The sequence below is a fragment of the Ochotona princeps genome, chromosome X, assembly GCF_030435755.1.
Source record: "Ochotona princeps isolate mOchPri1 chromosome X, mOchPri1.hap1, whole genome shotgun sequence".
NCBI classification, from domain to species: Eukaryota; Metazoa; Chordata; class Mammalia; order Lagomorpha; family Ochotonidae; genus Ochotona; species Ochotona princeps.
This window is the reverse complement of record NC_080865.1, coordinates 14411692-14430118: the sequence shown is the minus strand read 5'-3', so window position 1 is coordinate 14430118 and position 18427 is coordinate 14411692. Positions and strand designations below refer to the sequence as shown.

Genomic DNA, 18427 nt, shown 5'->3' with positions numbered 1-18427 from the left:
ATATACATGGGTGCATTTAAAAATCACAGAAACATCAGTTCCTCCTACTTCTGTCTGTAATACATTCCTTCTTCTTGTCTCCATTTTTGTGTTTATAATTCCCTTCATTGAAAAACCTGGCTCCCACCCTCCTTTAAAATATTTTCCTGTTTAATGGATCATCTTTGCTGATCAGTTACCTGTGCCATCCACCCCCTTTCTGTGTGTAAGACTCCAGTGCCGGAGTCCAGCTCCAGCCAAGTTCGGAGCTCGGGAAGGGTGCATGGAGTCGGCGATAAAGAAAGACACAGACACTGACACTTGGTGCGTTCTCACACAGACCTAAGAAAAGGCTATCCTTTTTATTTACTCAGAACCTCACAAGCCTCTGCAGAAGCAACTAATTATTCTATTTTTTTACCTCAAGATTAAGGGGGCATGTGCAGACATTCGGTCATTCTGTCTGCACTTCAGGGCTAAGCAGGTGCCCCTAGAGATAATTCTTTAAAACATTGTATTCATATTCTTCAAAACAAGCCATTATTCATTCTTCAACAGTAGCCATGGAGCGGCAGCCAGGACTCGAAGGCCAAGGCACATGCGATTACCTGCTAATCAGTAGTACATTCCTACCACATTTCTATTTCTACAATTTGCTTATTATTCAATGGGAAAATAGTTTACAAGGGGAAAAATATAAATCTAAAAACAAAAATTACAAATATTAAATCCTTCTACAACTGTAGACCCTACAACCCCATGAACAATGAAACAATAATCAAAAGCATTTTTCTTTAATAAAAGCATCGTTAATTCCTCTAGCTAAAAATTATAAAAGTGGCTAAAACAGCTACATTTTATATGCTGCAAAAAATTGCAAAAACAGGCTAGCCTATGAGATAACAATAACTATATTTATTGTCATAGCAGTTTCAGCTCTCCCATCACTTGCATTCCCTTGGGTCCATTGGGTGCTACCTGACTGGCCAGGCCCTGGAAAGGAGGCAGGTCTGCCTCACCTGTGACCTCCTGTCTTCCTGCTGCCTCCTGGCCTTGAACCAGCCACCATCTTAGGGCAGGGCATTCGTGCAGTGCTCCCAACATTTCAGCACTGAGTTCTGGGCCTTACTCCAACCCAGGAACATTGCCCTTATCTGCTGGAGTTGAATCTTTTTTTCTTTTTTAAGATTTATTTATTTTTTATTGGAAAGGCAGATATATAGAGAGGAGAGACAGAGAGGAAGATCTTCTGTCCAATGGGTCACTCCCCAAGCGGCCGCAACGGCTGGTGCTGTGCAAATCCAAAGCCAGGAACCTCCTTGGGGTCTCCCACACGGTGCAGGATCCCAAAGCATTGGGCCGTCCTCAACTGTGTTCCCAGGCCACAGGCAGGGAGCTGGATGGGAAGTGGAGCTGCCAGGATTTGAACCGGCGCCCATATGGGATTGTGGTGCATTCAAGGCGAGAACCTTAACCACTACACTATTGCACCGGGCCCCTGGAATTGAATCTTAATGCTGAGCGGTTTTTTTGGGTGGAATTCTCCTTTTGCCTGCATGGTCACCCCACATAGAATTATTCTCTACTTTTTCGTGTAGATTAGAGCTGTGATTAAAATAATGGTGTATTCAGAGATAATTTTGACTACCATGGCAGGTAGTTCAGTGTGGCTAAAGATAATGATTCTTCTGCTATTCCGTCTCCTGTTGCCTAGGAGAAGTTACTAGGAGCAAACCCACCTTCTCTGAAAATCATCTGCCAGTTCAGTGTGAGCTGAGATTATAGAAATGTGTTATTAATAACAGACTTACTATGTTTTTGTCTATGCTATTATAGATGTTTTATTTGTTTTCTACTGGTTCTATCATCTCTAATTCTGTTTGAGTTCTTTTTTAAAAAAAGACATTTTATATTGAAAGTATTCAAACTTAGATAAAACACAAAGGATTGCCAGATTCACTAACATTTTGCCAAAGATGTTCATTCTCTGTCATTTTTTTCTACCCTTTGAAGAACAAAATTGTAAACACTGTACATTTTTATCTCCAAATCTTACTATGTGTTTTCTCAAAATAACATTTTCTTAACATTGTTACAGTATTAATCAGAAAATTAGCAGATTCTTTATTATTATCAGATGTACAGGCTTTATGTTTTTCCATTTCCAAATGTAAGTTATAATGTTTCCTGGGAAAGATTTCAGTCCAGGCTCATACATTGCGTGATTAATGGTATGTCTCATTAGTACTTGATTCAGAACATTTCTTTAGTCTTTGTATTGGCCTTGATGTTTTTAAAAACTACAATTTTTTATGTCAGATGTCTCAGTGAGTTTTATCTGTTTCTTGTTGGTAATAAACAGTTTTTACTTTTTTGTGTGAAATGCTACTTATGTGATGTCTGTTTATTCAGAACATTACACCTTGAGACACATGTCACTATGTCCTTTATTAATGACATTACTCTAGATCACTTGATATGTTTGCTGTCTCCTCTAACAATTTTTCCTTTGTGGGAAAAGTTGCCTTGAGGCTCTTTTTCCTCATCAAATTTCTACTTAGCTAATCAGTTAACTTCAGTTTTTTTAATGCCTAAATGTTTTATTGTGAGACTTACAAAATGGTTACTTTGTTTTAATTTAGTATCTCTTCTTCATTTGTTCTTTGGCACTGTACATTCTTTTTAATAAATAAATCTTAAGAGACTTATTTTATTTTAAAGGCAGATTGCAAAGAGGGAAAAAAAAGATCTTTCATCCTCTGGTTCACTTCTCAAATGACCACAATGACCAAAACTGAGCTGATCCAAAGCCAGGAACCAGGAGCTTTTTTCGGGTCTCTCACATGAGAGCAGGGTCCAAGGCCTTGGGCTTTCCTGTCCCTCCTACCCTGTTTCCCAGGCACATTAGCAAGGAGCTATGTAAGTAGAGCACCCAGGATTCAAACAAGCCCATATGGGATGCCAGCACCATGGAGTTAGCCTGTTATACTGCAGCGCTGGATCCTACATAAATTTTTTTAAGAAAAAAACAAACATGGCTGGAGTGGGGCACTGAGTTCGTGGTTGGTAGATCCAGTTATTTGAGCAAACACCACTGCCTCCAAAGTTCTGCATTAGGAAAGTAGAATCAGTAGCTGGAGTGTTGGACATGGGCATTTTAATCACTCAGCTAAACACTCAGTTGTCCACTGAGCTTTGATGCTCCAAGATCTGGTCACTGGAAGCACTGAATACAGACTACCCAATACCTTTTTAAAAATACAGTTTCATTTTTCCCCAAGCACTTTGTCTTTCTTAAGCAAATGTTTAAACTTGTCTAGGTACTAAGAGAACCAGCCATTTCTCATTTTGGTGAAGGAGGGAAAATGAAAATAAAAATCTGATGGCTAACTTAAACTGATTAATCCTAGGATGCTGTTTTGTCCACTAAAGTGAGAAGCCTCGGCTTCATCAGTCTATCGGTGGGGTAGAAACTTGCTTGTTAATCAGACTTCAATCTCTGTTTTTAGTCCTTGGAGTTGTCTGTTCCTTCTCAAGTGCTTGTCATTTTCAGATTTTCATCTTTTCTATGGTACAGTGGGGTGCTACCTTACAGGATGCCCTCTCCCCTTCTTTGCCTCCAAAAGCATTTCTTCGTTCAAGTAAACTTATGTTCTAATCTGTCTGTACCATTGTGAATTTGGTCACACCTCTTTGTTGTTGCTCCCCCTTTTTTGTGTCCTTTTGATTTTCTGTTTTTTATATTTTACTTTAAATTTTAGTATGGCTTTAAGTGTGCATTCCTGATAAAATACAGCACGTTGTAGCATTTTTGGGGAAGATTTATTTTTATTTGAAAGGCAGACATCACAGAGAACAGAAACAGTTCTTTCATCTTCTGGTTCACTCCCCAAATGGCCTCAACAGCCAGAGCTAAGCTGGTCTGAAAAAGCCAGGAGCCAGAAGCTTGTTCCAAATCTCCCATGTGGGTGCAAAGTTCCTAGGACTTAGCCCATCCTCTGCTGCTTTCCCAGGCTGTAAATAGCAGGTTGGATCAGAAGTGGAACAGCCAGAACAGGAACCATCACCCATATTGGATGCTGTCACTGCAATTGGAGGTTTAATATGAGACAATGCTGTACTCGCCCGTGATAGTACATTTTATAGGTTTAGATAATTCTTTTTTTAAAGATTTATTTATTTTTATTGGAAATTCAGACATAAAGAGAAAAGATACAGACAGAAAGATCTTCCATCCACTGGTTCACTCCTTAAGTGGGCACAACAGCTGGAGCTGAGTGATCCAAAGCCAGGAGCCTGGAGGTTCTTCCAAGTCTTCTACGTGGGTACAGGGTCCCAAGGCTTTCAATTTTCCTCAACTGCTTTCCCAGGCTACAGGCAGGGAGCTTGATAGGAAGTGGAGCAGCCAGGACACGAACTAGCATCCAAATGGGATTCTGACACGTGCACGGTGTGGACTTTAGTCACTAGGCTACCATGCCTGGTCCTTAGATGATTCTTAAAACCTTGCGTTTCTGTTATTTCCTTCTTCCAAAGTAGGCATCTTGTTAGCTATTTTCATCTTGTTTTCTCATTCCTGTGGACAGAATCAGTTTACATATTAGATTCTGGATCCTCTCATTTCACTAATGCTTTTCTGTTGTACTATTTATAATTTACATATTTCTATTGTTTCAATTTACTTAGTGACAATAGTCACTTCATGCATATTCACTTTTCACTCTTACAGCATACTTTAAAACAAAACCCACTGTTTGGAATTTAGTACCACTAGATGGCAGAGGTTAGCTCATTCCCGGCAGCTGAGTTAGAAAACCTGCCATAGTCTTTTTTTTCTACATTTTGTATAATCAAATACCTGCATTTGAAACATTCGGCCTTTGGAAAAGAGATGAATTCGGCTTTGAATTCAGATAAACTTGAATACAAATTCTGATCATTGTGGTTGTTACTCTGTAACCATAGATGTAAATTTTTCTAGCTCTTCAGAATTTCCTTGCCTATAGAAGTGGACTGTAAAAGTAGATGAATATGGGATCTCTAGCCCCTAGTGACTGACATTATTAAAATGTTAACCCACTCTTGCTGATGCATAGGATAGCTATGCAAAAGGAGACAGGAGCTCTTCGAAAAAATAGTTATGGATTTTGTAGTAGTTATATATATGAATTGTTTTTATGGAGTAATCTGGCAACATGTCACATCTTCATATTTACATTGAATTTTTTTAAAAGATTTATTTTATTACAAAGTCAGATATACAGAGAGGAGGAGAGACAGAGAGGAAGATCTTCCGTCCAGTGATTCACTCCCCAAGTGGGCACAACGGCCGGTGCTGTGCCGATCTGAACCCGGGAACCAGGAACCTCTTCCAGGTCTCTCACGTGGGTGCAGGGTCCCAAAGCCTTGGGCCGTCCTCAACTGCTTTCCCAGGCCACAAGCAGGGATCTGGATGGGAAGCGGGGCTGCTGGGATTAGAACCGGCGCCCATATGGGTCCGGTGCGTTTCAAGGCGAGGACTTTTAGCCACTAGGCCACGCCGCCGGTACATTGAATGTTTTAAGCTTGTATTTTTTAAAAGCTTTATTTATTTTTATTGGAAATGCAGATTTTATAGAGAGAAGGAGACAGAGAAAGATCTCCCATCCATTGGTTCACTCCCCATGCGGCCACAATAGCCAGCACTGAGCAGATCCAAAGCCGGAAGCCAAGAGGTTCTTCTGGGTCAGCCATGCGAGTACGGGGTCCCAAGGACTTGGACCATCCTGTCTTGCTTTTCCAGGCCACATGCAGGGAGCTGGAAGGGAACTAGAACAGCCAGGACACAAACCGGCATTTTCAAGGCGAGGATTTAGCCACTTGAGCCATTGTGTTGGGCCCTGCTTACAGTATTTTTTATGGTAAAACAATTGTAAGAATATAGTTTCTAGAATCTTCAGTTAAAAAAAAGAACAGGGCTGATGTTGTGGTACCATGAGTAAAAGCCACTGCATATGTTTGGATGCCGGTTCTAGTCCCAGCTGCTGCACTAATGTGACTGGGAAATCAGTGGAAGATAACCTAACTGCTTGGGCTCATGCACCCACTGGGGAGACCTGGAATAATCTCCCAGGTTCAGCTTTTGTTGCCATGTGGGGATTGAACTAGCAGCTGGAGGACTTCCCCTGTGCCCCTCCTCCCCCTGACTGTGCCTTTCAAATATGAAATAAATCTTTAAAACACACGCACACACCTCATTTCCACCTTATCCCAATAAAGGGAGGGTACTCAAATGCCCAATAATAGGAATACTTGTGTTATATGTCACTTTAATTATGATCAAAGCTATGTAAAAGTTGAATAATAACAAGAAGATACTCAGATATTTTATCCGTTAAGTTATATCTCACTGTCCATAATGGGGAGAAACCATCATTTCAATGCAAGTTGATGAATTTTTGGTGAGAGATGATGGCCATTTGGAAACTTGTAAAAATGTAGTTTAAGAAAATTATACTAATTTTAGTTATCTTTATTCAGAACAGAAGTAAATTTTTTTTAAATTTTAGGGTTTTTTTTTAACATGAAAATCTTTTTTTTTAACTCTTCTTTTTTTTATTATTAATTATATTGCATTATGTGACTCATTTTTATATGCACTGGGATTCCCCCCACCATTCCCCAAACCCTCCCCCCATGGTGGATTGCTCCACCTTGTTGCATTACCATAGTTCAAATTCAGTTGAGATTCTTTCATTGGAGGTATTTACCAAGCATAAAGTCCAGCATCTTATTGTCCTGGTAAGTTCCATGGTTTCTTGGGGAGACCATCTCTGGTCTGAAGGCAGAGCCAGCAGAGTATCATCCCAATCAATTAAAAGCCCCAACATAATATTTCCAACCATTTACAACATTATGGCATTAATTGACATGGTATTGATTAACCAATATGTTAATAGGAAAATGCAGGTTCTCAACCACAACCTGTGGCTTCTTCATAGACATTTCAATTTTGGTTTATATTCAACTGTGTTCTATACACCTTAAAATGGCTATAGATTGCTATTCAGCTGTCTCATGTCTATTTTAATTTTAGTATTTAGCAGTTCATGGCATTGAAGCATGATTTCACTGAACCTGGCTGTTTTTCGGGTAGTCTAACTATAATTTTAACAGGACATATGTCAACAGTTTAGGTGAACATTTTTAGGAGGGGTGTGCAGAGAAATCTTCAATACCCCAGTGAGGAGTAACTAATCTTTGTGTCCCACCCAGCGAGTTATAAGTGCATCCCCGCTGACCGTTTCCGGTCTGTTTCTAAGCTTTCCTTGTTGTTCTCTATCCTACTTTTTGTTTGTTTTTTTGTTTTGAGGGGTTTCTGGAGCGATCCTGATGGTCATTACGAGAGAGGGTGGGGTCCCAAAGTTGGGAGCAGGCAAGGGCCAGAGAAAGCTCCTCTCCCTAGTCCCGAAGGAGGTTTACTGTTCTTCTGTTTCTCTGGACCACTCAGGGATCCTGGTTGTCGTTCTGATGACCTTGGATCCTGCAAGGCAGGATTTGGGCTTCTTCCATCCCATGTAGTAGATCCAAATGGGGGTGGTCTCCTTGGCAGTAGGGATACAGTCCTCGGTGCTTGTACTGATAGTCCTTGGTGAGGATCTGGGAGTCTTCAGTGTGGGGATACAAGCCTCCTCCTGTCCCCCTGCTCCACTCTGGGGTTCCCCCTGCTCCACTCTGGGGTTCCCCCTGCTCTATGCGTATGACCTCCTGTTAAGAGGTTGTTAGGATTGCTCCTGATTCCCCCTATATGCCTTTATAGTTTTGCTGTTGTCTAATGCTGATTCGAGTCTGTTGCCTATGAGTTACCAGTTATGATCCTGTTTGCATAGTTGGTCGGGGTAGGAAGGGTCGAGGATCAGGGAAAGTGGGTGAGACCATTGTTTCCACATTTTCTTTTTTTTTTTTTTTCTACCTGTATCTGGGGGAGGAGGTTATAAGGGGAGAAACCATGCCCTGCCTCCCAACTGCTGCAAAACCCAGGGATGGGGAATGATCACCAAATGTCATTCCAGAGTCCCCTTGGGTGGAACATTTTAAAGTGGTTTCGATAGTTCTGAGATCTGTTAATATCACCACTCGAAGAATGAGAAAATACTTCCAAGGTCAGTTGATTGACATAGTCCACCTTAGAGTCTACATTCACCCAGAAATTTGCTGTCAGGCTTCCTGGGTAATTGATCAATTTGTTCTGCCCTCTTTCCTCTGCAAACCAATAGGTGCTGTGACACAGCCCAGCCCACCACACGCTCTGCCCTCACATACACCCCGGGGAGCTCCTGCCCAGTCAGAGCAACCCCAATAACCTCCACTGGACCAGCCGCCAGCTCTGGTTTCTGTGCCCGCCAGCATGTGCAGTGGACTGGTCTGGTCTGGTCTGGTCTGTCTGAACATCCTGTTCAGATCTCGCATATATATGCATTGAAGCCTAACTCCACCCAACCGACTCCATGCTGCAGCCCTCACTCATGCCACTGCCTGTCCCACCATACCTGCTCCCCAATCCTGGCTCTCAGCTCACCAGTGGGAGAGGTGCTCATAGCCTCCCCACTGGGCCACTCCCTGCCTCATTTGCTCTTTCCAAGTGGTTTGTTGGTCTAGTCTGTCAGAATTTGCTCCCAATCCCAGTACTAGCCAGCTGTTTGCAGCACACTCCAACATGCCTGTCCTTACTCTGGCCTATGCCTGCACCAGTGGATACAGTTGGTTAGCCTAACCTGGCTCTCCCCCTAACCCAGTTCACATGTAGGCCAACAGGTGGTGTTATGCCTGGTATGCCCCCAAACCCAGCTGTCATGCTCACCAGCAGGAGCAGTGGCGAAGCAGTAATCTTTTTTTAAACTGTAGACCTTAGACATAAGTTAGTTTTCAAAGTACTAATTTTTGTGTGTGTGTTGGGTTGGTTTTTTTTAAGACTTATTTTGTAGCAGAGGATGGCCCAAGTCTTGGGCCCCTGCCCCAATGAGGGAGACCCAGATGAAGCTCCCAGCTCCTGATTTCTACCTGGTATATCCTTGGGGAATGTACTTTTCCTTTCAAGTGACTATGTAAATCTTTTGAAAAAAAAAACAAAAACTTAACTTTTTATTTGAAAGGCAGATTTACAGAGAGAGGGAGAGACAGAGATCTTCCATCCATTAGTTCACATCCCAGATGGCTGTAACGGCCAGAACTGATCCAATCAGCAGCCAGGAACTTCTTTCAGGTTTCCCATGTGGGTCCAGGGGCCTAAGGATTTGGAGTAGCTGTGACACAAACTGGCACTAGCAGATGCAGGATTAGCCTATTGAGCCACTGCTGACCTCTGAAGTTGATAATTTTTTAATTTTAGTGATTGATACCTAATGCTTAATTATGTGTTTAGAAGCTTTATTTCACTGTAATTTGAAATAAACTTGTGTTGATATTATGACAAAAGCAAATTGAGCTCTTACTTTGAAGTGAGCATCAGCTGTTAATGCTTTTTTGTGTTTGCTTTTAGGATTCATTTTGTCTTGGGTGCCACTAAAGTCTCTTCCAGTGAAGCAGTCTGATTAATTAATACATATTGTCAGAATGACAGAGAAATTGGAGTGAAGAGTGTGCCATTTTGTTGTTTTGAACTAGAATTATAGTATATTAACTCTTTGTAGTCTTCAGTGGCTGGGGAGAGGTGTTTTGTTTTGAGAGTTCTGAGAAAACTCCTATTTTGTTTCAGTTGACAAAGAACGCTTTGTTTTTTGAAGATCTATACAGGTTTGATTATGTCTTAAGAACTTGGAGCCTATAGATCAAACTCACACTCTATTTGAGAAGTCTAAATTATATCAAAATTGAAATGTTCTGAACAAACAAAATTTTTATTTCTTGCCATGTCTCTCTTTCTTACAGATAGCACAACAATTGAAAAATTAAGAGCTATTTGTTTGGACCATGCCAAACTTGGAGAAAGTAGCCTTAGCCCATCTCTTGATTCACTTTTCTTTGGTCCTTCAGCATCACAAGTGCTATACCTAACTGAGGTTGGTTTTTTTTCCTTTTGAATCTATTCTACCTGTGCATGAGATCAAAATATTTTTGTTAGTGATGATGGGAAGGAAAACAAAGGAAATTGTTAAATTAGTTTTTAGAAACCTTGTAATACCACACCCCTCAACCTTTTTTCTGCTTTTTCCAGGTAGTCTATGCTCTGTTAATGCCTGCTGGTGCACCTCTGGCTGATGACTCCTCTGATTTTCAGTTTCACTTCTTGAAAAGTGGTGGTCTGCCCCTTGTCCTGAGTATGCTAACCAGAAATAACTTCCTACCAAATGCAGATATGGAAACTCGAAGGGGTGCCTACCTCAATGCTCTTAAAATAGCCAAACTCTTGCTAACTGCCATTGGTTATGGCCACGTTCGAGCTGTGGCAGAAGCATGTCAGCCAGGTGTTGAAGGCGTGAATCCCATGACATCGGTAATACAGACTTTTTAAAAATCTTTTTATTATAATAGATAATTTTTTAAGTCAGGTTTCTCAGCAGCTGCACAGTCCAAGATTGACTTAGAGTGTTACAAGTTCGTTTCTAGAGTTTAAAGATTTTCCTTTGCTGTATTTGTGATATAGCAACATTCTTCATTTGCCTGTACTGTTGATTTGAGAAGATGTTTTCTTTCTTCCCACTTAAATCCTCCTTCACCTTTCAGCAACCCAAAAACCTAATTATATAGCTCAGCAGCTTGAGTATGGCAGATGTATAAAGACACAGATAGTAATTAAGACATATCATTGATTGAACCCATTGCCAAGCTTCCCTTCTATCTTAGTGGGCTGAACTTCCAATTCTGAGCTTATTTTGACCTCACCTTTGCTTTGGTGGAACCCTTGATTCATGTCACCATTCTCACATACATATAACAGAATTTGATGCTTCTCTATTAGAGGTCAAACTATGCGAGTAACTATAACTGAAATCTTAGCTCTTTTATAAATGTCATAAATGATGGTTTTACCCAGTTCTTGGTAGAAGATACAAGTTTCAGTAATAAAGATTTTCTTTAGAATAGCTTTGGTCTTGATTGAGGAAATTGCAATGTTGATAATTATAATTGTCACATATAATTGTTTAAACAATTGCTGAAGTATTTACAGGTGGAATTATAATCAGGATTTACTTGAACAGTTCTGAAGTTAGGGGAGGGAATAGGTGAAACAGTTTTGATCGACTGGTAATAGTTGAATCTGAACGATGGTTATGTAGAAGTTTATTATACTATTATTGTTCTGTTTTCATATTTAGAAAGTAGAAGTTGAAATGTTATATTGTTTTGCATTGTTGGTGTCTTTGTTAGCTTTTTTTTTTTAAGATTTATTTTATTGGAAAGTCACATTTACACAGAGAAGGAGAGGCAGAGAAAGATCTTTGTCCACTGGTTCATTCCCCAAGTAGCCACAGTGGCCAGGTCTGAGCCCCATCTGAAGTCAAGATCCAGGAGCTTCTTCTGAGTCTTCCGTGTGGGTGCAGGGTCCCAAGGCTCCGCTGCTTTCCCAGGCCACAAGCAGGGAGCTGGATGGGAAGTGGAGCAGCCAGTGTGGGATCCCAGGCAGCCACTAGGCTGCCATTCTAGTATGGGATTAGCCGCTAGGCTGCTACTCCAGGCCCAGCATTTTTTCTAAAACTGGTTTTATTAGGTTATAATAAGATTCTTGTTATAAATAAAAAGATTTGATCCCTGAGAATGGTGCTTTAATGAAGTATACAGAAAATATTTAACTTTCTCCAGTGTTGATTCTAAGATTGTGCCATGCTGGGTAAAAGATACATAATAACCTTTAATCTCATGGAGCTCACAGTAGGGAGTTAAATGTAAAATTACTAGTATAGCAATGTCTTAAATAATGTTTTACATAAATTTACAATATATAGGAAAGGAGTTACAACTTGAAAGTAATCAGAATTCCTTGGCTACTAGCTACTTGATAGAATTCCTCTTTTTTTTAAGATTTATTTATTTTTATTGGAAAGGCAGATATAGAGACAGGAGGAAAGACAGAGAGGAAGATCTTCTATCCAATGATTCACTCCCCAAGTGACCTCAACAGCCAGTGCTGCGCTGATCCGATGCCAGGAGCCAGGAACTTCCTCCGGGTCTCCCATGCGGGTGCAGGGTCCCAAGGCTTGGGCCGTCCCTGACAGGGACGGAGCTGGATGAAAAGTGGAGCCACTGGAATTAGAGCATTAGCCACTAGGCCACCATGCCAGGCCTAGAATTCATCTTTTTCTTTCATGGCCTCGAGCTTAGTTGGCAGCCCATTTTGTGACGATGCTCACATCGCATATCGAGCACTATTTCGGGTTCCAGCTGCTTTTGTATCCCATCCAGCTCCCTGCTAATGTGCCTGGGAGAATGAGAACAGCAGAGGATAGCGCAATTGCTTGGGTTCCTGCCACCCACATGGGAGACTCAGATGGAATTCCAGGCTTCTTCAGCGTTTTCAGGCCCTGGCCATTGCAGCCATTTGGGAAGTGAAGCAGCAGATGGCAGATGCCTCTCTCTGCTTTTCAAATAAATTATTTTAAGGCTTAGTTACAACGTTAAGTTAAAGCACTGGTACTTTTATATATTGCTCCTGTTAAGAACTTAATGATAATGAGGAATTCAAGCGTATTCTGTCTAGCTGCATGTATGTAAAAGATATATGATGGCTTTTCTGACTTTTAGCTGAGGTTGGAACCATTAAATTCAGTCTCTCCTTTATCCCTTACAATTTAAACGGAGGTCGGATGCAGAAATGTAAGTTGGATCGCTCTATGTTGGAGGTTTGCAGAGACATGTGGCATTCCAGTGTAATAGAGAAAGAAAGCCCACTCTTGCGGCTGCTTCAAATGCTTTCTGTAAAAGTCACCACAGATTCTAGCATGTACATATGGAAGGTGATCATCCTGAAGGAGTGTTGATGGATGAGAAACAAATTACTCAGTCTGTTTATATGGAAATTATTTACTCTAAATAAAATGGTTAATTTTTTTAGGTCAACCAAGTTACTCATGATCAGGCCGTGGTGCTTCAAAATGCCCTTCAGAGCATTCCTAATCCATCATCTGAATGCATGCTTAGAAATGTGTCAGTTCGTCTTGCTCAGCAGATATCTGATGAGGTTAGTATTATAAAGTATTTTATGTGTGTGTCAGCTGTATTATATTACATATTATAAGTTACATTACAAAGTATTATGTGTGTCAGGTTTATTATGTTGTAATAAAAGCTATAAGGACACTTTAATTCTTCTAGATCCATTTACCTGTTTCACTCCAATCTGAATGTCAGTTTTATCCATTAATATCAGTACTTTGTTCTTAATCAACTTGATGTGCAATAAGCAGAGTCCCTTTAAAGCACAGAGGTCAGTGAATTTTGGACAAATATAACGTATAAAACTGCTGTCACAGCCAAGAGTCTTGCCATCACTCTTGATGCCCTTTTGCAGTCTCTTTTTTTCCCCTTTCATTTCTGACCCCAGATAACCATTGGTCTTTTTTTGTCCCTATGGAGTAATTTTCATTTTCTACAATTTTAAACAAATGAATTCTGCGGTATGAATTTTTGTGTATGACTTCTTGAAGAAAAATAACAATTAACTATTTTCTGTGAGATAGGTCTTTTTTTTTATTGATAGTATCATAATGAATATTCCACACTTTGTCCATATATTTAAGGAAGAATACTTGAATGTTTTCTCCTTTGTTTTATCTGAATAAAGTTGCTGTGAGCATTCTGAACAAATATTTGTGTGGACACAGTGAGTGAAATGTCACCTTTGTAGTGTTTTCTTTTTTAAAACTTAAGAAAATAGTGCAGGACCAGATACTAAATGGAAAACCACGCATCATAGTATTGCTGCTTTTTTTGCCTTTTTTTTTTTAATTGGAAAGTCAGACTTACAAAGAGAGGGAGAGACAGAAAGATCTTGGGTCCACTAGTTCACTCCCCACCTGAGTTGATCCGAAGCCAGGAGCTGCTTCTGGGTCTCCTCCACAGGTGCAAGGTCCCAAGGCTTTGTGCCGTTCTCTATTGCTTTTCTGGGCCATAAGCAGGGAGCTGGAAGAGAAGTGTGTAGCAGACGGGATAGGAGACATGCAGGGCGAGGATGTTAGCCACTAGACTACCCCTGTTTTTGTTTTCTTTTGGGGGAGTTTAATTGTGTTATTTTTGTTTTTGTTAGTGTTTACATAGTTCATGAGGGTGGAAAGGGTTGAGGATCAGGGGAAAGTGGGCGAGACCGTTGTTTTCACATTTTTTCTTCCTGTAAATGGGGATGTTTTTGTTTTCAATGGGAAAATTCAATTAGGGAAACCAGAGACCATGGTACTCATTCATAGCAATTCCAATTTCCTTTATAAGAAAAAATGATTTTTTATTTTTGTGGTGATTATTGTACTCCTATGTTTTAACAGCAGTTTGAATTCTATTTTGCAGGCTTCAAGGTACATGCCTGATATCTGTGTGATTAGAGCTATACAGAAAATTATTTGGGCATCAGGGTGTGGGACATTGCAGCTAGTATTTAGCCCAAATGAAGAAATCACTAAAATTTATGAGAAGGTAAGAAATATCACAGAAATATATTCCTTTTAGATAATGTTAACTGTATCTTAGAAATGGTTCAAAATTAACTGGTAGGTGTATTCAAAAATTTAGTAAAATCTTATTTTGAAAATAACTTAAGTTTCTTGCCACGTAACTGCTTTTTAAATGAAAATGCCATTTTGTGCTTCTTACTAGCATTGTAGATAATTGTCTAATACTGAATTTTTAAAAATAAATCTAAAAAAAATTTTAAATAGTAAAATTGTTTCTCTCATTCTCTTTATTCTTTCATTATCTTTCTGTCCGGTGTAAATATTGGTCCAGTCACCTGTAAGTTGGTATCATGGGATTTTTTAAACTTGTTTTCTTAAAGCAGTCTGAAAGTGGGAAGGGTGCCAGCCATTTAGGTATCATCCATGGCATTCTCTTAGATCACCTAATTTGCAGAAATGAAGCTGTGCTTGGTTCATTGATTTCCTGTCATATGTACCTAGCCCTAATGGCCGCTACTCCAATATTTAGAAGGAATCGAGTCATATTTCTTCTGAAAATCTTGATTTGCCCACAATACATATTGATACCCCTTATGACCTTTGTGGTTCAGCCTTGGGTATTCAGTCCACAAATGAATGAATGTCTCTTTCATGTACTAGAGTTAGTACATATTTTTAGCTTTAAAAATCTGTCAGAATCTTGTCCATGTCATTTGATTTTGAATAAATTGACACAAAAATCAAGCTAGATCATGAAGTAGTCAAAAAGTACCTAATCAGTAGGCCAGAGTAGTTCTTGAGAAAATAATGATCATTGATGGAGACGTACACAACTAGGACAAAATAGCTGGTGCGCTCATTGACTTCCTTCAGTCTTTCTTCAAATGTAGCAAAATACTAGAATTACACTTAATGTATTTTTTTTTATTATTAATTATTTTGCATTATGTTACAGTTTCGTAGGCTCTGGGAATCCCCCCCCACGCCCCTCCCCCCTGGTGGCTTCCTCCACCTTGATGCAGTATTACAGTTCAAATTCAGTCAAGATTCTTTCCTTGTAAACATATACCAAGTATAAAGTCCAGCTATTTATTGTCCAGATGGGTTGAACAGTCTCTTGGGGAGACCATTTCTGGTCCGTTGTTAGAGCTGGCAGAATCTTGGTTGAATGGGATGATACACTTAATGTATTTGCTGTCTTATTGCAGTAATCCTTACCTTTACCCGTGGGAACACATTCAAGACCCCTAGTGGGTGCTTAGGGATATTACTAAACCCCATATACACTGTGTTTCTCTTCATATATAGGTTTAGTCTATAGGCACAGTGAGAAACATAAAAGTAACATTATTATGAAATAGGCCAATTTCAACAAAAATTATGTGAATATGATTTCTCAAGTTATCTATTATACTAATTCTTCTTGAATATGACATGGTATGGTGCCTACACAAGATAAAGGAAGGTGAATAGTGGACTTACTATTATGATACTGTTAGGCTAGCTGCTTAAAATTTGCTTGAGCACAGCACTGCCATATGATAGTCAATCTGATAACCAAGACAGCTAGCTGTAATTATTAAATAATAATAACATTCACAGTGGGAATTTGCTGGACAAAGGGAAAGTTCACATCTAGTGGGACAGAGTAGGATGGCTAGTGATTTTTATTCTGAATATTACACAATTTTAAAATTATGGATTATTTATTTGGAGGTGTTTTCCCTTTGATACTTTGGAACCATGATTAATGACAGGTAGTATAACAACCGTAGAATACAAGCATGCAGATAGGGGAAGGGCACTGTGATTACTATATAATCATTTCTAAACCGGTCCAAAAAGGACCTCAGGAGTTGCAATAAACCAACTGAAGCCAAGTGGTCCATATGAATAACATTTAAGCAGTAGCCATAAATTGTCTGAAATTTTTCTTAAGTGCTTTTCAAGATGATTTATTCCCAATTACAATTTCACAGACAAATGTAGGCAATGAACTGGACTTGGAAGATGAACAGGTTTGCTGTGAAGCATTGGAAGTGATGACACTGTGTTTCGCCTTGATTCCGACAGCCTTAGATGCTCTTAGTAAAGAAAAGGCTTGGCAGACATTCATTATCGACTTACTGTTGCACTGTCATAGCAAGTAAGTACCTCTTGTTTATATTTAAAACAGACTGAAGAGTAAGCGGAAATAATTTATGTTGGCATAATGCATTCCAGAAATGGAATATTTTTCTCTGTAGCATGTTGATTCTGAAGAAAATATTATCTAACAATTTTTTGCTAATTGTATATTTGTTTGGCTTTAGTCTTTGCAGAATTCCAGCATATTCTCAAAGTACTTAGAATTCTAGTTTCCAAATTTGGTTTATAAGATTTTATTAATATGTCATTGGTTGCCTATCTTAAATTTCTAGACTGCAGGGTTTTTTAATCAAACTTAATTTGTAGTGGAATCCATGAGCCTAGAATATTGTGAGAACTTCTGCAGTTTACACTGAAAATAAATTATCAGTATCAAAATCTTCATTTCCATTTCAGAGACATTTAATCAGTGACACTAATTTTGCTTTCAGCTTGTTTTTTGTATAAATTAGATGTATAGATATATAGATAGATAAATTTCCATAGTCATAGTGGTTTTGACCCTCATGTGTATTTAAGAAAACTTGGACTCTAGTTACTATCTTCATTGTATGTAATTAATCTCTCTTGTATCCATTTTGTGAAAGAGAATATTTACTTTAGTGTTCTGTCACATGCCATTCACCCACAAATTCAATAAAGAAGGTTAGTGTTAAGTCAATATAAGCAGTTTGCAAATGTGAACACTAGTGATTAATAAGTAATGTCCCTGAAGACATTTAACTTGCTACTCCTGGCATGGTACTTTCAGAACAAAACATTCCAATTTCATGCATACATCAGTGAAAGATAAAAGGGTGAAAGGAGGTTCATGGAAGTCAGGTCAACAGCCAGAGGTGCACGTATCTTAGCAGTATTAGATTTCGAAAAAGTACAGTCTTACTCATTTTGTAAATATTAAGAACCCAATGTGAACAATGTGTGGATAATATACCTCTGTGTCTTTCTGTGTTTCAAATATATGTATTTTTTAAATCTATGAGTCGGGTTATTAGACTAAATGTGTAACATCAAGTTCTTTTTATTTGAACTATAAAATTAGATTCTGAACTCCATTAGAGCTAGCAGAAATGCCCCAGATGTAGTTTGTGATGGCAGTAAGACAGACACATGTTCACTTATGTTCTAGAAAGTTTATTCTTTCATGGAAACAGGCCACCATCTTACAAATACTGCAGTATCTGGTCCCCTTCCCCAGTGTTTGTTTCAGCTGGCCTGAGGTAGAAACTGAAAATAGGCATCTCTAACAGGTTTGCAAATAATGATCATCTAGAGACCGGGCTTTTGAAACCACTAGTATAGTACAAGAGACATTTACAGCAAAATGTTCTGTGAGATTGCAACACAATTCCCACAGATCAGTTCCAAAGTACCATGAGATGGAAATTCTGTGAACAGCTAAAAGGATGTGAGGATTACTCCAGAGCATTTTGTATATAAAGGAACATTTCTAGCCTATTGTGAAAGAAGCTTTATTAGGGCCCAGTGCGATGACTAAGTGGCTAAATCCTCACCTTGCAAGTACCAGGATCCCATCTGGTTGCCAGTTCGTGTCCCAGCTGCTTCACTTCCCATCCAGCTCCCTGCTTGTGGTCTGGGAAAGCAATAGAGGATGGCTGTGGCTCTGATCCAATCCCAGTGCCTACTCTTGCAGGCATTCACCCTGAAACAGCCAACAGGAACATTTATACATATTTTTCTCTTCCCAACTCCTCCCCTCCCTC

At 39.4% G+C, this 18427-nt stretch overlaps 1 protein-coding gene across 9 annotated transcripts in view; it reads left to right on the top strand.

The window, feature by feature from the left end:
* USP9X (ubiquitin specific peptidase 9 X-linked) overlaps positions 1-18427 on the top strand; it is a 132500-nt gene that overhangs the window by 83072 nt on the left and 31001 nt on the right. For all 9 annotated transcript variants that reach the window (XM_058658743.1, XM_058658744.1, XM_058658742.1 and 6 more), the window contains 5 exons: positions 9886-10016; positions 10172-10450; positions 13007-13132; positions 14452-14577; positions 16535-16701. In XM_058658743.1, the coding sequence (XP_058514726.1) occupies positions 9886-10016; positions 10172-10450; positions 13007-13132; positions 14452-14577; positions 16535-16701 (829 nt within the window). The remainder of the gene's footprint in view (positions 1-9885; positions 10017-10171; positions 10451-13006; positions 13133-14451; positions 14578-16534; positions 16702-18427) is intronic.